At 53.7% G+C, this 21810-nt stretch overlaps 2 protein-coding genes across 3 annotated transcripts in view; one reads left to right on the forward strand and one right to left on the reverse strand.

The window, feature by feature from the left end:
- The window catches only part of CDH23 (cadherin related 23), a 195356-nt gene that overhangs the window by 41500 nt on the left and 132046 nt on the right, over positions 1-21810 (reverse strand). The window contains exons 14-27 of the mRNA XM_027720948.2: positions 21550-21614; positions 20758-20995; positions 20095-20200; positions 19578-19705; positions 16343-16415; positions 15977-16093; positions 15504-15616; positions 13276-13383; positions 11857-12046; positions 11038-11183; positions 10342-10561; positions 9249-9401; positions 8024-8137; positions 6723-6871 (exon numbers count right to left, since the gene is read on the reverse strand). Coding sequence (XP_027576749.2) covers positions 6723-6871; positions 8024-8137; positions 9249-9401; positions 10342-10561; positions 11038-11183; positions 11857-12046; positions 13276-13383; positions 15504-15616; positions 15977-16093; positions 16343-16415; positions 19578-19705; positions 20095-20200; positions 20758-20995; positions 21550-21614 — 1920 coding nt within the window. The remainder of the gene's footprint in view (positions 1-6722; positions 6872-8023; positions 8138-9248; positions 9402-10341; positions 10562-11037; positions 11184-11856; positions 12047-13275; positions 13384-15503; positions 15617-15976; positions 16094-16342; positions 16416-19577; positions 19706-20094; positions 20201-20757; positions 20996-21549; positions 21615-21810) is intronic.
- On the forward strand, positions 1013-5677 carry CUNH10orf105 (chromosome unknown C10orf105 homolog). Of its 2 annotated transcripts, none has more exons than XM_027720953.2 (2): positions 1013-1212; positions 4578-5677. In XM_027720953.2, the coding sequence occupies exon 2, from the start codon at positions 4583-4585 to the stop codon at positions 4997-4999; it is 417 nt and encodes a 138-aa protein (XP_027576754.1). In that variant the 5' UTR covers positions 1013-1212; positions 4578-4582; the 3' UTR covers positions 5000-5677. The 2 variants fall into 2 exon arrangements, with proteins under 2 accessions (XP_027576754.1, XP_027576755.1); XM_027720954.2 differs by lacking the exon at positions 1013-1212 and adding an exon at positions 1226-2825.

Here is a 21810-nt window from a genome sequence, read left to right on the forward strand (position 1 = left end):
TGACCTCTGCATTTGTAAACTCTCTGGATTTCTCATCCCTGCACCACACATGCTGTTTTCCTCTGTCCCAGACCAGATCAGATCTTGCTTGTGGCTTATTCCACATTCTAACATGGACCCAGACACCTTCCTTTCACAGTGGGGAGTTCCCCCTCCCAAACCAGCTCTTCCACCCTGAGGTTGTCTCTGGGCAGGAACTGGGCTGTCTCCTCTCTCATGGGATGGATGGGCCCCACAGCAGCAGGCAAGTGATGCCCAGGCAGACCGGCTGCCTTGGCATGGCACTGGCTCCCTCCTGGGAAAAGCTATCATGCAGCCAGAGGAGGAAAAACAAAGAGACGGGAGGCAAAGCTTTGCAGCTTTTTGTGCCATTCCCTGAGCTGCTGCGCTCAGGAAAATGCATTTCAGGATGAGCCAACTGCACCCTGCAAACACCCCTTGAGCCATCCTCTTCCCAGCTCACCCCAAGTGTTTCCTGCATGAAACTTCAGCAAATAAATGGGGAGTTTGGGTTTTGTTAAAACCCAGTAGTTTGCATTAAAGCAACTCGTGCTCCTGCCAGCCTGCAACCTGGAAAAAGCTTGGCTGCTGCCACTTTGACCCACTGAGGTCCCAGCGGAGAAGTGGTGATTTGACACTGTCCCAAACTTGGGAAAACAATGGCACTGGAGTGCAAGCAGTGGGAGAAAAGCTCCTTCTGCTGCAGTTGGAAGGCACCTTGTGCAGCTGAGTACCAGTGTCTCAGCCTGCTTTATCCCTCTGCTGTCCTTTTCACAGCCCCCTTTCAAACACCCCCAGTTACTGGAAAGGTGTCAGAAAAGGAGCGGGGGGCAATAAAAGAATGGGAAAAGAATAGAGCTGGTAGGAAAACGGGGAGCAGGCACATGGCGGGCAGCCCAACACCTCCTCCCCAGCACAGGGGGCTCGGCCCAGAACGTACCATTTAGCCTTTCCACAGGGACAAAGCCTGGGAAACACATCCCCAGGGGGCTCGACCTCTCACTCCAGGGGGACACAGCTCCGGGGCACTGCGGCACTGGCAGAGCCCGGGAAGGGGCTCAGGGCCCCTCGGCTTTGCATGCTCAGGCTGTCCCCATCTCTCTCCCACCCTCCCAGAAAGGAGGAGGGGGCTGGCAGCCGGCAGAGTGCGGTGGGAGAGGCGCAAGGCAGGCGTGCGGAAGTCAGAGCCCGGGCTCGGCCAGCCGGTGAGAGGTAGGGAGCCCGAACCCCTGCAGCAAACCCAGAGCCGGCCCCTCGGGCTCTCCCCGAGGGGTGAGAGACAGACCCCCGGCTGTGCCTTCAGCCCTCCAGCCTCCCGGGGAAAGAGCCGCAAATGGGGGGAGATGCAAAGTTTGGGGTGGGCGTGAGGTCAGGTATCCCTTCTCCCTCCCCCGCTTCGCGTTGCTTTGTCTGTCCCGCTGGTGGGAAAGTCCTGTGGATGCAGCTCTGCCGCTTAACAACCAGGGAGATGGGGAAAAGCATCACTCACAGTCCTCTGCTTTCGGTACCCACTCATCCGGGTCGGGAAGCTGGGTGTTTGGTACACTCCAGCATCACCTCCTCCCGCACGTGGAAAGACTTAGTGCGCTGGGAAAAGCTGGGGAGCTCCAGGAAAGCGCCGCTAAGCAAGACAGGGAAGGGAAATGGAGCTGCTTTTCACCTGAGCTCTGTTACAGGCAGTGCCTGAAAACAGCGTTTTCCTTGCAGGTTGAGGAAAGGAAGAGAGAGCATATGGAAAAGCTCACGCCAAACTAGGCAGCTGGGCCAGGCCAGGGAGCAGTGCCTGGTGCTGGGCAGGATAACCCTCTCCACTGCTCATGCATGACAACTATTTCTTCTTCCTTTCCACCTTCCCCAGGGGCATTTTACCTTTTGCAATTTCTCATCTTTCCCTCTGATCCTCAGCTGCCTCACGCCCACGGCTGGGTCCTGAGTGCTCATGGGGATGTGTCATGTTTGGAACTGATCAGGCAGGGATGAGCCTTCTGGGGAGGATTTCCAGGAAGGACAAGCCTCGTGTTAACCCACCAGGGTTGATAATGTGGGGCTTGGGTGGGACAGTGATGCTATGAAAGCCCAGACTTTCTCTGGACCTGAAGCTCTGCCGCTGATCTGGGCATGAGGAGAGGCTGGATGGGAAGCAAGAGAACAGGGCATGGCTGCAAAAGCCTGGGAAAACATCAGTTACCCCTCCTGATGGGTTTCTATGGAACACTGTCAAGTGAATTTAAAACACAAACTGCAGCCAGGACCAAGGGAGTGAAAAACAGCCTGAAGGAATTGCCCACGCCTCCCCGTTGGCTCTTAAGGAACAATGTAAGGTCACCAAGCTGAACACGTGCAGTCAGTAAATGCCAGCGTTGAGGTAGCCCTGGAAACCTTGATTCAGGCTGCCTTTGGTGTGGGATATGCTGCAGCCCTGCCTGCTCATTTTCCATGCCCGGGCAGCACAGAGGAACAGCTTGTACATGGAGCAGGGGGTCCTTGGGATGGCTGCTCTGCTCCCAAAGCCGAGGGGAAGGGGCTGAGCCAGGCAAGGAGCAGCTGCATGATAAAAAAAGTACTTTTGGGGTGAAGAGAGGGGAAAACATCACTTTGGAGGAGATGACAAGAGCCCTACTCCGTGGGCCTGCTTGCAATACACACACGGATTCTGTCACTGTTCTCAGATGCTGAGAATTTTTGCAATTCCCATTTTCCAAGCACAGACCTGGCTCTGACCCATGGAAACAGCTACATCTCCCCAGAGCCCCCAAGCTCTGGGCAGTCTGATACAGTCCTTGCCCTGAGGCTGCCAGCATCACAGTCTGGAAGCTCAAGCCCAGGTAATGCAAAGTATTCCAGAAATAAAACACATCTCCCTAGTGCCTCAAACCCGGCACCCAACTCTAGTGGAAACCTCTGACCTTGTTCCCTCTGTATCTCAGCTCATTGTCTGGAGCACAGATCCTGCAGGAGAGATCCTGAGGCAGGGTCCTGGCAAACCAGAGCTAGGAGCTCACCCATGTAACCCAGAGGGTACAGTTGGGGCACGAACAGCCCAAGTTCAAGGGCTCCTGACCCCCTCAGCACTCAGCTTTGCAGGTCCCAGAGTGTTTGCTGAAGGTTGTTTCCTCCTGCGTAATTCAGGCGGTGAGCGATGCTCGTCTCTCCTGAGACAGCACCTCGCTTTCCACGAGGCTTGTCTTCACCAGGGTGTCTCATAGTTTCCAAACAACAACGAAAGATATGTCACTGATGTTCTTCCTCCCCTTTTTGAGTGTTTTACAGTGAATGTTTGGCTGCTGCCTACACACACCTGCGTGACTTTGGGATGGTGGCTGCAAGAGCAGACCCAGAGACCCTGGCAGTCCCTGCAGCCCTGCCTTTCCCCTCCAAGGTCTTAATTTTAAATTGGCTCAATCCAAATCCAAACTCGCCAGGAGGCTGCCCAGCCACAGACCAGCCAAACAGCTCTCCATCACTCTTCTACCTCCCACTTCTCTGTAGGAGAGTAACAAAGCTTTACCTCCAGCGTACAGGCTGGAGCACCAAGGCCATGGCAGAGAGTTGGCACAGCAAGGTTTTCCCAGCCCTCATCTCTGAGCTGAGGGGATGCCAGCCTCTGGCACAGCCTATCTGGGACTGGAGGGTGCATGGAAGCTAAAAAATGGGTACAAACTGCTCTTGGGAGGATCTGACCAGGCAGGGAAAGGAGAAGACAGTCACCATCAAGTGTTAGGTAAGAGCTGTCATCCATGAGGCTTTGGGAAGCTGCTTTGTATCACTCTGCAGAACTGGCTGAGAAACCTGTGACATGTCTGAACCTGAAAGCAGATCAGTAAAATGCCTGACACAAGGATTTTTGGTATGAGCAGGGTAAGGGTGTTACATTTCACCCCTGCAAAATAATAAAGGCAATTCCAGTGCAATACCACAGCTTGATGGGGAATTACCAGGGCAGAGCCTTAACCAAGTATCCGATTTCCTTGGGGGAATAATCAAAAACCCCTAAATGCCAACCAATCCAACAAACCCACATTTCTGGGGAACAGAGAAGAACCAAACTCCAGCAGCCTAGAGGGAGGGTTTTGGATCTTCTGCAGTGCATGGATATTTATCTCTTCCAGAAGATCTTCATGCAACATGTGCGTGCTCCCTAAAGGTGTCCTCATAGGGCCCATGGCACCATGTGTACATAGCACTATGTGTGCTAGATTTCTTTGCCAGGTGGTTTTGCACTTCAGTTCAGGGAGGTACTTTGCAGGTATAAATCCCATCTCTGTGCTTTGTCTCCTGGGACCCCCTGTCTCCCTGTGTCACAGAAAACATGGCTGGGAAAATCCTGCACATCAAGGCATGACAAGAATCCATCAATTTAACCACAGGGTGGCTGCCTGTCCAGCTTCTAGGTGGTATGATCCTGAGATTAGCTCAGTTGGTCAGAGCATGGGGCTAATAACACTGAGGTTGTGGGTTTGATCCCTGTATGGGCCACTCACTTAAGAGCTGGACTTGATGAGCCTTGTGGGTCCCTTTCAATGCAAAATATTCTGTGAAATCTGTGTCACTTCTCTGTATCACCTTGTGCACTGCAGGGAAGATGAGCACAGAGGACTCTAGCAATGGGACCTCTCCCACCCCGCCTCTCCTTGGGCTTCTGGTTTCAACCACGGAGCTGGTCCCACCCAGCATCCCATCCCCTGAGATGAGAGACCCACTGTCTGTCATCGTCGCACTCGTCTGCATCTTCCTCCTCCTGGTGACCTTCCTCATCTTTGTCACCCTCTGCAAGCCAGCAGCGCTGGACCAGTCCCTGTCTGGACCCCGGGAGTGGATGCCCCACCACCCATTGGATGCCAGTGAGCCCCAGCTGAGGCTCTGGAAGCGCCTGGGCTCCCTGCGGGGCTCCATCAGCAGCTTCAGGAGAAGCAAGCCAATGTCTCAGAGCCAGCTCTCCTGCCCCAGGAGCTCCCCTGCCAGACAGGACTGGGACATCATGGAGTCCACCAAAATGTGATCTCGCTCTGCTGTTCTTTCCCAAGCTTTTGGTTCAGGCTCAGTTCCTTCCTCAAGCATCCCTTGGTATCCTGGGCACCCTGTCAGAGCCCCTTTGAGCAACTCATTTCCAGGCAGTGGCTCTGTGAGGCAACAGGAGATTTTGCAATTTCAGGTTTCCAAATGCTTTCCAGGTTACTGTTTCCTGTCAGGAAAGGTGGAGGCATCCAAACTACACCCACATGCATCTATAACCAAGCAGCCAAAAAAAAAATCCTGCTGCTTCATTTCTTTTGGAAAACATTGTGCAAATTGTGCTGCACCTGAACAAACAGCTTGGAAGAGAGTGGAGCAACCTGGCTGCCTAAAGAGGGGCATCCCAGGGCAAACCTGCTCCACAAAAAAGCAGTCCTCAGCTGAGATCTCCCCACTGAGCTGTGCTCCTGAGCAGGTGGAGGGAGGCTCGTGTCCCCAGTGTGCTGCCTGGTCCCTGCCTCCCCCCTTCTCATGCACCTCACTGGGCTGCCTGGGACATTCCTGCTCTCTGGCCCTGCACTGCCTGGCTTTGGGAGAAAGGGATGGGGAAACATTCAGAAACTGTCCTGTTGCCACAGGGACGTGGGGATGTATTTGAAGGGAGAGACCTTCTGTAACAAATGGTTCACACTGAAGGTGTAAATTAAAGCCAGGTGATGACCCATTTCTGTTTCCCTCTGGTGTTGTTCTGCAGAAAACAAACTTCCCCCAAATACCTCCTCTCCTTTGCCACAAAGGGCCACTTGCAGGGATACCCCCCTCTTTTGGGAAGCGAGTTCTAAGAAAAGGCACTTTGATGCCAGTCAGACTCGAGTTTCCTCCATTCTTTTGATTTGCAAAATCAGCTCAGATTAAGGAGTCCCAGGCAGGGCTTCCCTCTGCCTACAACTCCACTCTGGGACTACGGGCAGCTGCCTGACCCCAGAGACATCACCTACACCGTGCCACAGCACAACAGGTGATGAGGAGCCACAGCACTCCTGCTTGGGGACGGGCTACCCTGAGCATGACACACGGCTCCTAGCAAATCTTTGTTGCAACAGGCAAAAGGCTCCTTTCTTCTCTCCCCGTGACTCACCCTGCCTGCCACAGCCGGGGACAAAGCTGCCCCTTTCCTTGTGCTGGGAGAGGTATTCAGGCAGGAGGAGCCTTCCCAGGGCCCTCTGCAAAGAGCCTTTGGTGCCCGCTCCAGAAGAGCCCTGGGTTTGAAGGGATGCTGGAAGGCCTGGGAGGCCGGTGTGAATGCCTGCATTCATTCGCTGCTCACTGAGCCATTCAGCCCTGCCACTGCTCCCTCAAAGAGAAACAAAAATGAAAGCAGAGTCCAAATGCTTTTCTCCCTCCGTTTTTTCAACCCCTCTTCGAGCATCTCTTTGCAGACACTCTTCTCCCTCCCCCTTGAGATCTCTGCCTTGTGAGAAGGGAGAAAGCAGGGATGCAGCCAAAGTGGCCTCGCCAGCACAGGGCTTGGCTTTTCCCCTCTCACCCCCCTGCAGAAATGGGGTGAATTTCTTAATTTTCCTTTGTTCTTTGCTGCCTTCTCCCCAGCGCTCACAGCCTCTGTGAGCAAGAACACACCTCGCTCACACACACTTCTCCAGGGGAAGACACCACTGACAGAGAGAGAAAATCTCTGCCCTGGGCTTCCTGCAGCTCACAGTTAGTGGGGGGACCCCCTCCTCCCACCCAAGGGTGGAAAAGCCACGTGCCTGTACTATGCTGCTGGCGGCCGGGATGTCCTCAGGGACGCTGACTTCGTAGCTGCTCTGGAGGAAGATGGGCCGGTTGTCGTTGACGTCCAGGACGGTCACGTACACGGTGGCAGTCCCGGTGCGCCGGTTCCCGGTGGGGCCGTTGTCTGTATGGGAGAGAAGGGGAAGGAGGGGAGGTTCAGTCACCTCCACCTCTGAACTAAAATCCTTTGTCTTTTCTGCAGCTTCCAAATCCCACGCTGAACCACGGGTTTGGGTGTTTTGGTTTTTTTTTTTTCCTTTCCTATCCCGAAAGGAAAAGGAAAAGCCAAACCATCCCCAAGCTCTGCCAAGGAGCCCAGCGAGGCTGGAAACGCAACTGGTCGATAGAGAGGATTTGCAATTCTGTACACTGAGTAATGTGCGCTGGAAGGGACTGCTGGAGGCCAGGGATCTGGGAGATGAAGACAGGTAGGGGTCTGGTGAGTTTTCTATAGCCACAGCTCAGCTTATAGTCAAGGAGCACCAGGATACGTTGATGTTCCATACACAAGGACATGGCAACGTGGCTCTTGGATTTGCAGGAAGGATGAGGCACTGGGAAGCATTGGTTGGGTTTGTTTTTTTCAACATGCCTGATGCAGTGAGTGCTAAGCCCACCCAGCTGGAGCCCATGGGATCTGGTTCCTGGGAAAACACAGGCAGCCTGACATCCATCGGAGGAACATAACAGACCCTTTACCCCTTGGGATCTGGTCCTGTGTGCCCAGCTGGTGCAGCATCTCTGCTGCAGCTCCCGTGGCACCTGCGATGCTGTGCCCCCGAGATTTCTGACTGGCCACTTATTTCTCCTTTCAAAAGGGGCATCCAAGTGGTCTGTAAAGAGGCATGTCATTATAAAGCTCTGGGGGTGACAGCCAAGCTGTGTTTGGCACACGGGCCCTCTGCACGTGCCAGGTGGCTCAGGGTTAATCAGCAGCCATGGAGCCAAGGCTGGCATGGATTAGGGGAAGGTTGTTGTGGTGCTGGCATTTTTGGGTGGAGGGCTGCCCTGGACAGTGCAGAGCCTCTCAGGATTGGGGGGCCCCACCTTCCCCAGGGGAAAGGGGCTGGGCAAACCTGAGAGGTGAATATACTGTCTGAAGAAGTTATGGTGGGACCAGGACATACTAATTCACGTGAGTTGTGAAATGTTAACACCAAGCACAGGCTGTGGTTTACAGAGTGCCTCAGAGGTTGCTGCCTCTCTGACACACCTGCACAGCCACGCCATGGAGCTGTGTGGCAGTGGTCCCATGGGATCAGTGGGAAATCCTTACCAATGGCTTCCAGGATCAGCGTGTATGATGCCACGGTCTCCCTGTCCAGACTCACGACTGTCCTGACCACCCCATCCCTGAAGCCAACGCTGAATTTGCCATCCTGGTTCCCACCTGCAGCAAAGGACAAGGACCAAGGAATCATAGAATCCTGGAATGTTTTGGGTAGGAGGAGACCTTAAAGATCATCTTGTTCGATCCCCTGCCATGGGCAGGGACACCTTCACTAGACCAGGTTGCCCAGAGCCCCACTCCAACCTTGGACACTTTTAGGGATGGGGCATCCACAACTTCCCTGGGCAGCCTGTTCCAGTGCCTGACCACTCTTTCAGTGAAGAAATTTTTCCTAATATCTAATCTGAATCTTCCCTGGTGCAACTTGAGGCCATTTCCTTGGATTCTGCAGCCTGGGCACGGGGTCAGCCCAGTTGTGGAAGGATGATCTTGTATCTTGTCCTAGGCAGAGCTGCTCTGCAGCAGAAGTGGGCAGAGCACCTTCCCTCTGCCTCATGGAATGCTGTGCCAGCCTCACAGAACCAATGGCCGTAGGAAAAGCTGAATCATAGAAGGGTTAGATCATTTCCTGAACGCTTTGGAAGCAAACTGGAGTAACGCTGCATGTGAACTGTGGTACCTGTGGGACAACACACCCTGTTTCACTCGCAGTGAGGCCGGAGGGGCTGCGACATGAATCGCCAGGCTACTGTGGAAAAAAGGACTCTCTGCTGACACTTCTGCTTTCACCCTCTTCCTGGGGGCTCAATGCCACACATGCAGTTTGCAAATCAAAGCGTGGCCAGGGGGTTCCCCGGTCTCCTGTTGCAGGAGCTGCAGCTGCAGTGAGAGCTCAGCACTGCCCGGGTGGCGTCGCTGCCACTGAACCCCACCGCCACACGGGGATACAGAGTGCCCCAAAATTCCATTTATGGCTTCCAAGCACAAGCACATGTGAATGCCACCCCAGCCCTTGCTCCCCAGCCATGTCCTGCCCATCCTCATGCCCTTCCTGGCTGTGTCCCAGGGATGGTGGGGGTCAGTGGTCGCCCCCAGGCAGGGGACAGCAGAGTGGTCAGCATGGCAGGAGCCAGGCGGGGCTGTTCAGCAGAGGGCGATGCCGGACAAGGTTTGCAGGGGCTGGGAAAGGCAGCGCTGAAGTGCAGAACACCCTGGCCAAGGTCTGGGGCAGCCCTGCAGCCAAAGCTCCTGTTTCACATGGGGTTCATACCTGTGATGAAGTAGCTGAGCTCGGCGTTCAGCCCCACATCAGCATCCGTGCAGTTGAGCCGGACCACTTTAAAATCCCGGGCCACGTTTTCAGGCAGCGACACGTTGTAGATGGCTGGGAAGAAGGTGGGGTTCTCATCGTTCACGTCCAGAACTGAAAAGGGGAGCAGAGTTGAGTGTCCCCCTCCAGGGCTGCCCCTCCTGCAGAGGCCAGGCTGATGTCTGCCGGGCTCCCAAAGCTCCTGTCTGCTGTCCTGAGCATCCCAGGGAATGCTCTGCCCGACTCTCTCTGGCATTTGTGTGGTGTGGGTGCCTGCAGAGCAGCTGTAAGGACTGGTCCCCACAGCTGCAGGCTGTATTTACCAGCCTCTGATACATACAGATCACCCTCCTCACAGCCAAAAAACCCCCACCTTACGTCACTGTAACTCAATTCAGTATTTGCACCAAACCCATTTCCATGCCCATTTGAAGAGAAAGCTGGGGCTTAAATATAAGGTCAGTATTTCCTGGTGTATGGCAGAGAGCTCTGGAGGTACAGGATCAGGAACTTCTTTTCCAAACTCAAGCCCGAGGACAATCCAGGGTCAGTTTATTTCCAGATGATGCTCATCCTCAGCCCTAGGCTCACATGAAGCCAGTAAACAGCAACGCATTAAATTAAAGACAGACCACGCAATATGGTCCAGCTCTGAACTGGGAGTGCGTGGGCTATCCAGGCACACAGCTGATGGGAATCACATGCTGAAGCAAAAGACAGGCTGAAAGGAGAAGCAACACTGGGGATGGGGGAATGGAGGAAAAAACAACAGAGAATTTGGGGGCCCTGCCAGAAAGACCATGTTTTCCCCGTCTCTGCACTGTGCTGATGGCAGACACAAAGCCTGTGGGGACAGCAGAGCAATGGGCTGCCCTCCCTGCATCCTGTCGTACACAGAACCAGACAGGATCCTGTTTTCAGATCATAGATCCGTCTGATTCCTCTGCGTGTCTCCCATATAAACCACGTCTCCTCCAGCGAGGAGTCCTTGTCACCGAGGGACGGAGGGGTCTGTGTGTCTGGGCATGGCGCAGAAGGGTCTCGGTGCCCCCACCTTTGACAGTCAGGGTGCTGGTGGAGCTCTTGGAGGGCACGCCGGCGTCGCTGGCCACCACCCGCAGGTAGTACTGGGCGATCCTCTCCCTGTCCAGCACGGCTGTGGAGGTGATGAGCCCGCTGGTGCTGTTGATGAGGAAATCCATGCGGGGCATCCCCACCTGCATGCGGTACGTCACCTGCCCGTTCGGGCCCTCGTCCAGGTCGATGGCCACTACCTGGGGGGGAGAGCAGGGGGGAGCCTGAGCATCTCCTGATAAGGAAAATCAGGGTACAGAAACCCCGAGTGTTTCTTTGCCCCCAGGGATGCTGGGATGAAACGTAAGGGCCCTCAGAGGACCCGCCCTGCCAGGAGCGAGCACGTGGGGTGGGGATGCCACAACCCCTTCTGCATCCCCCCAGTTGAATTGTTAGAGAATGGAGAGGAGGGAGAGGATGGGAAAAAATGGAGAAGGTGGGGAAGAGGACTTGAAGCATCCCCCCTGCTGGGAGCCAGCACACAGGGTGGGATGCACAACCCCTTCTGCATGCCTCTAAGTTGCATTGCTAGAGGATGGAGGTGATGAAGGAGAAGAAGAGGATAGAGAAGATGGAGAGGACAGAGAGGATGCACTGCTAGCCTGCTTTGCAGAAGCAATGGCAGCAATGGCAGCAGCTCCCAGTGCGAGGCATGGCAGCAGTGGGACGCACTCACCTGGAAGACAGAGGAGCCTGCGGGAAGGCCCTCGGCGATCTCGGCAGCAAAGGGCAGGTTTTGGAAAGTGGGGTCATTGTCGTTCAGGTCCAGCAGGTTGACAAAAACTGTGGCGCTGCTGGTAGCTCTCAGGGGTGGCCTCCCACCTGTAGAGGCCAGGAATGGGAGTCTCAAGGTTAATACTCGAGCTGTTTCCACTCCTTTTCCCTAAAAAGGAGGCCTCATTCCCTATGCAGACAGTAGTGAAGAAGGGGGTGATGCCCCTGATTTGTCATGGATGATTTGTCATGGATGGACCCCTAGTTGGAATTCTAGAATGGTTTGGATTGGAAGAAACATTAAAGACCATGTAGTTCCAACACCCTGCCATGGGCAGGGACACCTTCCACTAGATCGGGTCCAACCTGGCCTTGAACACTTCCAGGGATGGGGCAGCCACAGCTTCTCTGGGCAACCTGTTCCACCATCCTCTGAGTAAAGAATTTCCTCCTAACATCTAATCTAAATCTCTCCTGTTTTAGTTTAAAACTGTTACCCTTTCTTCTATCACTATGTGAAAATAGAAATTTATCTTCATATCTCTACCTTTTTTCCTAAAAAAACCAAGTTTCCCTAATGTAGGATTTCCAGAGAAAAATACATCAGCTCTTTTTCCCCCACCTGCTCAACTGACTTTCTGGGATGCCGATGGAGCCAGGCTGAGGGGCAGGAGAGTTCCTGCTTCCCAGGCTCAAAGGTTCAACTTGTTGTTGTGAAAACAATCTGTGAGGGAGAACGGAGGGCGAGGAGGGAGCACTGTGGGATGGAAGTGGCGCTTACAGTCGGTGACGGACACCACGATCCTGCGCATGAGCTGGGCCTCCTGGGCGTTGGGATTCTCCCGGTCCAGGAGCACGCCGGTGGTGCGGATCTTGCCCGTGGTGCTGTTGAGGCTGTAGAACTTGTTGGGAGGCCGGATGCTGTACACCACCGTGCCATTCTCCCCCAGGTCCGGGTCCACAGCCACCACCTGCCATGGAGAAACAGCAGAGAATTAAAGCAGAGTGCTGGGAATTAACTCCCACATGGATTTTCCAGTGTCTAACAACAAATCTGAGCTCACACGAGAGGTTTCCCTGCACCAGCACCAGCAAGAAGCTCCCCTTCCTCCATCCAGCTCTGTATTTTCATGGTATTTGCAGGGATTTTACACCCTCGAGAGTAGAGTTAAATGTCCCCAGAAATGGACTGTGAGCCCAGGAGGTGATGGCATGGCAAGAGAGACACAAGCACGAAGCAATCAACCTGTCTTTCCTTCTTTTAAATAAAACCAGCTAAAAAACAAGGACCCTGCCGAAAAATAAACTAAACAGGACAAAGAGGCACTCTGAGAAACTTGTGCTGCCGCACCCAGAATGCTGGAAGTAATTCCTTGGTGGAGTTCTCCTCCACGTCAGATATTCTGTGTTTTACTGCTCTCCCTGTGACATTTTTTATTACAGGGGACATTTACATAAAAAAAAACCCCAATTTCATTGCACTCATAACTTCCCCAGCTCCCGCTGCTTGTCCTGCAGCTGAATTTACATCGGATCGGTGACAAAATAATTATTTTCCCAGCAACTAATTGGGATGTCAAAGGCAAGATGACTTCAAGCTGGTGCCGAGCAGCGGGGCTGGTGCTGTGTGGAGGAGAGAAAACCACTGTGCTCTGGCTCGGGCAGTGCTGCCAGACCTTTTCTCCTCCAAAAAAAAAAAATCCTTTTTTTTTTTTTTTCTCCAGCCTTCCTCCTTATATGATTTTGTGGATTGTCTTCACTTTTCCCTCATTTATTTTCCATTCTGTTCCCATCATTTTTCTCTCGGCGTGATGGAGTAGAAGCCTCCCCCTCTCCTTCTCTTTTATTTCGCCAGAGGGACTTGAAAGGCTGTAAATCAAAGTCTTTCAGAGAGGTCCTTGAAGGAGGTCGCAGGCGAGGCTAAGAAAAGGAGAGTTTGGCCAAAATCCACACAATTTGGAGAGGAAAAATAATATCCCAGCAGGGAGAAGAAACACAGGGAATGGGCAGCAGGTAGCAGGCTCAGGAGTAATGTTTTAAATGGAATTCTGCAAGATGGTGCTGGACTGGAGATGACACAGGCTCGGAGGTGACACCGGTCAGGAGGTGCCACCCATTTGGAGGTGACTCCCTGCTCCAGCCAGGCTGGTGACAATCTCACCAGGCTTCTAGTGCAACCACCACCCTCCCTCGCACGTACTGTGGTGACATCTGAGTTGGGGGGTGTCATTTCCACCAGGTTGATGAAGTATGGCTCATCCTTCCACGTGGGATAGTTGTCATTGATGTCCAGCAGTGTGATGTTCACCTGCGAGAGAGCAAGGAGGCAACACTGAACCAGGAGGTACAGCTCCCTGGGGTGGCACAGCGTGTCCCCTGGATGTCCCCAACACACAGTTCAGGCATTGGAACCGCCTGCCCAGGGCAGTGGTGGAATCACCATCCCTAGGGGTATTTAAAAGATGTGTAGATGTGGCACTTGGGGACATGGGTTAGTGTTGGGCTTGGCAGTGCTGGGGAAATGGTTGGGCTTGATCATCTTAGAGAGGTCTTTTCCAACCTAAATACTTCGATGGTTCTGTGAGTCTATGTTCTCCCCCTGGAGGGAAAAAAAACATGGAAAGCCCACATCATGCACCTTCACAACCAAGGCTCCTTGGCATATCTGAGGTGGGTTTGGCCCCCGTGTGTTTGTTAAAACCAATCACAGGGCACAAGGTGTGTTTTCAAACAGCTATTTCACTGGGAGGGGGATTGAAATCAGTGGGGGACAGGATGCAGCAGGAATGGGGCAGGAAAGGAAGGAAAAAACCTGAGTCACTGGTGAAAAGCAAGAAGGAAAAAAAAGAATAAATGAGAAACCAGGAGAGGGTACAGGGGTGGGAGATGTGAAGACAAGAGAGCATGGGTAAGGACGGTGCTCTGAAGTGTTACCTATCTTTGTTTTCAGCCTGAGAAATGGCATCTAAGCGACAGCAGTCAGTCTGTGGGATGGATCCTACTGCCTGCGAGTCTTTCACCTCCCCAGATCACCCATTTCAATCCAGCCTGTGAGGCTATGAAGGTGTCTGAGGGGAGAGCTGCAGCTCAAGGGGAGTGGGGTCCTAAGCAGGGGGTCTCAGTGGAGCTTCTCCAGGGGTCTTCTCTGCTCCCAAGTCCCCGTGTCAGCTGTCACACCAGGCTGAGCTGCTGGTGCCACCCCGTGGTAGGAGAGGTGAGTCTGGACAGCACAATCTCCAGGGACAAGCCAAGGCAACACGGTGGCCCCTGGAGAAGGTTGGTGGCTCACCCAAGCACTCCACATGCTTGTCCATCACCCAAGACCCTTATTACCGATCAAAAATGATTATTTTGAGCTCCACGTGCTAATGGCAGCAGACAAACTTACTCAGTTGTCCTCATCTCACCGAGTTTTAATATTCTTCAACTTTCTGGGAATCAGGAGGCTTTCCCCCCTCCTTGTTTTGCCTTTCAGCAAAGCTATTTAGGAGAACATAGTCTCATCCAGAGCTCCGGGGGGGAACTCAGCATACCACAGGCCATGCTGGTGCCATCACCTACCTCTGGGAGGCTCCATAGGGAACTTTTAGTCTGCTACCACAGACTTCCTGAAGGCCCTTGGCAGGAATGACAATTATTCCAGGGATATTCCTCAACACAACCACAATTTTTTCCGCCTTGTCCTGTGTTGTGTGGGACACCTCTGCTGCAACCCAACTGAACATCCCGGGAGCAAGAGCACCCCAATGGTGCCAAGAAAATGTCCCAAAAAAGATGGTGCCAAGAGCACTGAGAGACAGAATCATAAAATTGGAAAAGACGTTTAAAATCATTACGTCCAATTGAGATGGATCCTTGGCTTTTGACCTCCTGGTATTTCCAAAGAGTTTTACTAACGCTTTACCAACAATGGGGCTCCCTGATGCCTGTGAAAGGCAAGGCAAAGAAGGAGGCTTCAGCCTGTAGCTCCACCAGCACCTTACGAGGAGCCCAGGCATTCCAGGCTGGCTGGAAACCCTTGACCCAGGCAGCATGTGAATAGACTGCTATTCCTGTCACCAGGAATAACTGAGTGTGCCCACAGGCTCTCCAACTCAGCCTCTTCCCAAGAGGCATGAACAAAGAGAGCCGTGCTGCAGGTGAAATAGGTACCCATTACCACCTCCACAAGGACAGCTGGACACGTAAAGCTCTGGAAGATCAAGTGGCTCCTCTGTGGTTTTCCAGAAAAGAGAGTTGATTTCAAGGTTTACACAGTCTGGAGAGTCAATTTGTGAGCAGTGGTGGGGGCAGTCCAGAGGGCAGGGATTGCTGTGTGCTCTTCACCCATTCACACAGCTAAAATGAGACACCGCAGCCGCCCTTGTCCCAGCCCCAGGGGGGAACCAGTGGCTAGAGGAGATGGGAATCACTCCTTCCTACACTCACCATAGCAATGCCTGTCTTCTGATGGTGGCCCACACCTCCATCCACTGCCCGGACGATGAGGATGTACTCGGATTTGGCCTCCCGGTCCAGCAAAGACGTTGTTGTGATTTCTCCTGCAGCCACAGGAGATGACAGGGGAAAAAAAGAAACACTCAAAACCAGGGCCAGGATACTCCACAAATGGACCCTTTCTTCTGATGCAAAGAGATGGACCCTGGCAGCTCCTTAGCTAACAGAAGCCTTCACAGCCAAGCCTTTCCTTAGGTGTCAATCCCACCAGGGGCTGGGTTTCCATGGATGCTTCTGCCGAAGCTCTCATGGCAACTGGGCAAGTGGTGGTGTCTGAAATCTGGTGAATCTCTTAAATTGTGGGTCTCCTAAGCAGGCTGATTGGAAGAGAGGAGGGCAGGGCAAGGGAAGGAGTGAAAGACAGAACTGAAAGGAAAAGGGGGAGAGGGCGTCCAGAGTCTCACCTGAGCGAGCATTGATCCGAAAATGCGAGGAGCCTTCCAGGGAGTAGATGATTGACTCCTGTCCATACTCCCTGGACCGGTCCATGTCCGTGGCATTAAGAAACAGCACTGTGGCTCCTTGGGGAGGCAGAAATGAGGGCTGGGATGAGTCAGAACTGCCCTTATCCCCCACACTGCTCCTGCAGTTCACCCAGCCAAGGGGTCCCCTCTCCTGCATGCACAGTGGGGCCAAAACCCTACAGCTAGGGAACTTTACCGGGTCTCTGGCTTTACCTCCCCAAAAAGGCATCACCCACCCTGTTCTGGCTGTAAGGCACCCAGTGCCCTGCTAGGAACCTGGAGAAGGAGCAGGGGGGTGACCTGTACCTGCCATAATGTCCTCCATGATGGTTATCACATAGGAGGGCTTGCTGAACGTGGGGGGGTTGTCATTTTCATCCTGAAGCAAAGAGAAGGTCAAGAGGCTGGTTGGGAAAATGGCAAAGTAGTCAAGAGCTGCAAAAGTCTGGTATGGGGATGCTACTGGCCAACTGCATCTCAAGGTGTGACCAGTTCACAGTGCCAGTGTGGGGAAGGTGCCTTGGGGGTGAGGCACTGCGGGTCTGAGCAGTGGTTTCACTGTAGAGGCAGCTGAGGCTGAGGTAAGATGATGGTCAGTGACTTTTCTGAGTCCTACAGTGGGGATGATACTGACTCTCTTATCACTCAGCACCCTGGGCACAGGCTCAGGAACCACTGCCACTGGCAGATGAGCATTCTCCAAGCTGCTCCTGTCTCCACCACAAGGCCTGGGAAGCTCAGGCACCAGAGGAAGCACGGTAGCATCGTGCACGGACCTGCTCCTCCCTAGTAATCCAGGTCACCCTGGCCACAAAGCAAACTTGACTGGCCAGGTGAGCTGGTGAGCTTTGGCTGCCTTTCTTTCAGAGGAGGAATGCTGTGAGTGTTTGCAGAGAGGGCAGCCACAGTATTTTTGGGGGGAAGCTGGTTTGCATACCAGCTCCCTCCAACCCTGTCTCTGCCATTGACCACTGGAGAAATGTCCTGGAGAAACCAGGCAGGAGCAATTGTTTGAAACATCCCTCAAAACAGATTTTGGACTGGTTTAAAGCTCCCCCCAGGGGGTCTTAAATGCCGTTTAAACATTGTTAAGAATCTGTCTTAAATGAACCAAACCCAATCGCCCATGGAGGGAAGGACAGAGCTGCCAGGATATTAAAACACCATTATGGACCTCACCAATTCCCTGGGGCTGCTCTGGAGATGTTTTCTACCTGGACACCACTGATGGACCTGCAGGCTCAGCTGCCACCAAACTTGATATTTGAAGCAATTTCACATGCCGATGATGCCCATCGTACTGCAAATAAATTTCCATCCCCTGCTTTCGTTCCTGGAGGCAGGTGGTCTTTAATCAGCCTTTGCGCCACTCAGCTTTCACCGCGCCTCCTCCGAGGGCAATGAGGAAATTGCCAGCTGCCCGGGTGCTGTCCTCACCATCCCTCCTCCTCCTCCTGGCAGAGATGGGTGGGGGGCATCCAGGGCAAACCCGGGATGTCTGGGCAGGTTAAAGGCAAAGGAAAAGGAGAAGCTGAGTGTGCATCCACACGCCACCTGCAGCTGGGCCTGGGTGAGCTGTGCCGTGGTCCAGGCTGGGTGGACACAAGCCAGAGCAGACGCCGTGTCGTGTCATTAATGTTCCTGAGATCATCAGGCCAGGCTCAGCAGTGCCACAGCCTGGCAAGGGTTCTCCTGAGTAGGTAGGGCTTGCTTCTGGCTGGCTCTCCATCTGGCCAGAGCTGGCGTGCACCTGCCTCCTACTTGAGAAGGACATTTCCCACTTCAGCAATATGAACTCCAAAGCTCCCCGCAGGCAATGCCAGGTGATGCCAAACAGAACCCAGCACTCTTCCGCTCCCATGGATGAGGTCATCCACCTAATCAGCTAAGATGAGTTTCCCATGTTCTCCTGACCCCCAGCCTTCCTCCCTACACCCTCACTCTCAGACAGCCATCATATCGTGGAATCACAGAATGGATTGGGTTGGAAGGGATCTTAAAGCTCATCTCATTCCAACCCCCCTGCTGTGGGCAGGGACACCTTCCACTATCCCAGGTTGCTCCAAGCCCCATCCAAGCCAGCCTTGAACACTTCCAGGGATGGGGCAGCCACAGTTTGTCTGGGCAACCCGTGCAACGGCCTCAGCACCCTCAAAGCAGAGAATTTCTTCCTAACACCTAATCTAAACCTGTCTTCTCTTCCAGGTTGAAGCAGATCCCCCTCATCCTATCCCTCCATGCTGTCTCCAAGGATGCTGAGGATCATGGATGCTCACACTACGCACACAACCCTTTCCTCCAGACACAGGCAGGCTGTAAGTCACCGGCTCATCGCTCCGAGCGGGGCGGCAGCGGCAGGGAGCGAGGCAGAACCTTATTAGCAGTGATATTTCCCGGGATCCTGGCGCGGCGCGCACTATTAGTTCTGACTCGGCGACTCCCTCTACAAAAGCGTATTGTCCCCTAATGGGAAATCTACAAGGCGAGTTTGACTTCTTTATTAAAAACCAACAACCAAAGGATGAAAAAAAATTACCTCCCTCCACACTCGCTCTCGCTCTGCCTTTTCACGGCTCTTGTTCCTCAAGTGCCGTCAGGAAATGCTTCCCCCTCATTTTCTTCCTATTTTTTGACTTTTTTTTTTCCCTTTTCTTTTTCTAGTTGAGAGAAATTCCCTTTGGTTGAGAATGGGAAAAGTGACAGCTATTTAAACCCCGCCAGCATACAGACTCAACCCAGGGAGATGACCCACTGAAGTGCGGTCTCTTAAAAGAAGTGTTTATGCTGTCTAAAGCACAATGTGGGAAGAAGGATGTATTTAACCACCACTAACTCCCCCGGCACTGCCTTGTTCCCCCTCTCTGGAGCGCAGTGAGGAAGCCGGAGGAAAGACGTGTTCATGGGACTTCACTCCCATCTTACGGCACCGTGGGCTTTTATCTCCTTCACCTTCCCAGGCTGACGGTGCCGCCAGCCCAGCACAGATCCCATCACTGCGAGAGTGACGGGTTATCAACCAAACTGTCTCCATCACCGATACCTCCCTCCACACATCCTCAAACCACAACATGCCTCAAAGTGACACTCCGATCTAATCTTCCTGAGGAACGCTGTGATGCTTCGCCTCTCCCAGCAGCAACCCCTCCTCCAGAGGGTGGATTTCCACCCTGTTCTCAGCTCTGCCCCTCACCTTGTGTCTCCCACATTGGCTTCCCAGTGCACCGTGCACAGCCAAGGAGAGGGAGGAGGTGCATGAGATCAGGACAGCCCATCTGCACTTGTTCATGGTGACACCCCTCGGAGGCACTCTCAGTCAGCCTTTGTCCCTCAGACCTTCCCAGATGTCAGGGACAGCACTTCTTTAACCGATACATACAACACATGAAATGTATATGGCATATATATGAGACACATGTAACCACAATCCACGCACACATATCCATGGGGGGGGATAGTCTTGTTGGGTTATTGATGAATTAACAGCACTGCTATGGAGCAATTGCAGGGAAACCATGAGAGGAATGTCAGGTGCTGTACTTACAAACACCTCGATGGTGACGGGGACGGTGCTGTTGAGGGGTGGTTTTCCAGCATCCTTGGCCATCACAGTCAGGTAGATGACCCCATTGGCCACCTGCTCATAGTCGAGGGGGTGGTTCACGCTGATCACTGGAAGGATGCAAAGTGGGGCAGTCAGGAGGGTCTTCGTGCACTGAGCAGGACGGCGGGCTCGCTCAGGGGGTGGCCCATTGACATCACCTCCCCAGGGCCAGCAGTGGCTGTTTGAGGGGGCAATGCCCCAAGATCACGAGCACTGGGCATCACTGAGTTCCTTGGACTGGCATGACCTGGAGCGAGCTGTGCACCCATGGGAACATGGCTCCACAGTGGCTCATCTCAAGTCCTGCTCCAAAAGACTGCGCTGCAGGTGAGGTCAGGACAAGCAGAGGAACTGCTGGAGCAGCTTCCTAAAGGTTTCTGGCATGACAGCTTGTGGGGCTGTGAGCCCGAGGTGCTGCTGTTCGTCAGTGGCACTGTGGTGCCAGACCAGTGCTTACCTCCGTACCCTTCTGACACCGTGATGTCAAAGTAGTCGCGGAAGGCAGATGCCTGCACGATGCTGTACGTGATCTGGTTGTTGGGAGGGGAGTCCTCGTCAGATGCCTGGGGCGTGAGCAGAGGGAGGACATGAGCATGGAAGCTGTGCCAGGGACATGTGACAGGAGAGAGTCTAGGGGATGGGAGGTGCAGGCCGGGCCCAAGGAGAGTGGAAGTGATGGAGGAAGATGTGCTCATCAGGGGCCCCAAGGGGGTCTGTAAACCAGCCTCCTCTCTCCTGCTTCTCTCACCCCAGAGAGAAACCAGTTGTTGGGACTTGCTTTGGAAAATGTTTGTTAAGCCCGTCACAGGCACTGATCATATTAAACTGACAGAGGGAGATTTAGATTAGATATTGGCAGAAATTTTTCCCTGTGAGGGTGGTGAGGCCCTGGCACAGGTTGCCCAGAGAAGCTGTGGCTGCCCCATCCCTGGAAGTGTTCAAGGCCAGGTTAGACGGGGTTTTGAGAAACCTGGAACAGTGGGAGGTGTCCCTGCCCATGGCAGGGGGTGGAACGATATGAGCTTTAAGGTCCCTTCCAACCCAAACCATTCTATGACTCTAACCCGCTCCTGTCTCCCCACTGCACATCCCAAGCGGAGGAGCCACTCGAGTCCCTCACCCGGAGCCGGACCACCTGGGCGACGGAGGGCTCGTTCTCCCGCAGGGCCCCCAGATATGCCTCCTTCTGGAAGGTGGGGATGTTGTCGTTGACGTCGAGGACATTGATCCTGACGCGTCCCGTCGTCTCCTCCCCGCCGCCGTCCCGCGCGATGACGGTCAGGGTGTAGCGCTGCGTGGTCTCAAAGTCCAGCCGAGCCGTCAGCAGGATTACACCCGTGTCCTTGTCCAGGGAGAAACTGAGGGGACAGGAGAGGAGGGGTGAAAAGCCCTGGTGACCACACGCTGGAGATGGAGAGGTGGGGTGGCAGCAGCCTGACAGCTTGCATGGCAATGGGTGAAGTTCATGACTTTCTTCCAAGGGCTATGAGGTCCCAGGGCATCTTCAGGAGCTCAGTGCAGCTGGTGGGGGTAAAACCCTCAGTGCTGCTCTACAGGCAGAGTAGAGGGGTGCAGAGGCCTCCAAATCCTTTCTGCTGGGCAGCCCACATGCTGCCCCCAACTGCCCACCACAAATGGGTCACAAGTGGTGCCCCAGGGTCAGAAACTCACTGCAAACTTATTTACTGGTCTCAAGCAATGTTGATGCTGGTAGGTCCCCATTTAGCAAAATATGCAGAGCACAAGGTATGTGCTGAAGTTAACTCACCCCTCTGGGAGACAGCAAAGAGAGGGTTTCATAGGGCATCTTGCAGGTAGGACATAACCAAGGCCCTTAATTGCCCTGTGACTTCCTAGTGAGGTTAGAAGAGGATGTGGGAGGATCCAAGTCATGCCAGTCAGTCACACTTACCGGTCAGGGTCATCGCTGAAAAAATAACTGACTTTCCCATACGTGCCCACGTCATTGTCAGTTGCCTGGAAAAGATAAAAGTTAAGTAATAAATGAAGGTATTCATGGAAATGTTGCATTACACACACCAGTGCAGACCTTGTGTGCTGCCATTTATTTCCCAAAAGCTGCAGGACTGGAGCTGCTTGCACTCCCCTGGGTTATCCTGCTCATCCCTGACTCCCAGCCTGCTCCAGGCTAACAGCCCTCCATCCGCATCTC

This window comes from Pipra filicauda, unplaced genomic scaffold, assembly GCF_003945595.2.
Source record: "Pipra filicauda isolate LSUMZ 115617 unplaced genomic scaffold, ASM394559v2 scaffold246_size1145428_pilon, whole genome shotgun sequence".
Lineage (NCBI taxonomy): Eukaryota > Metazoa > Chordata > Aves > Passeriformes > Pipridae > Pipra > Pipra filicauda.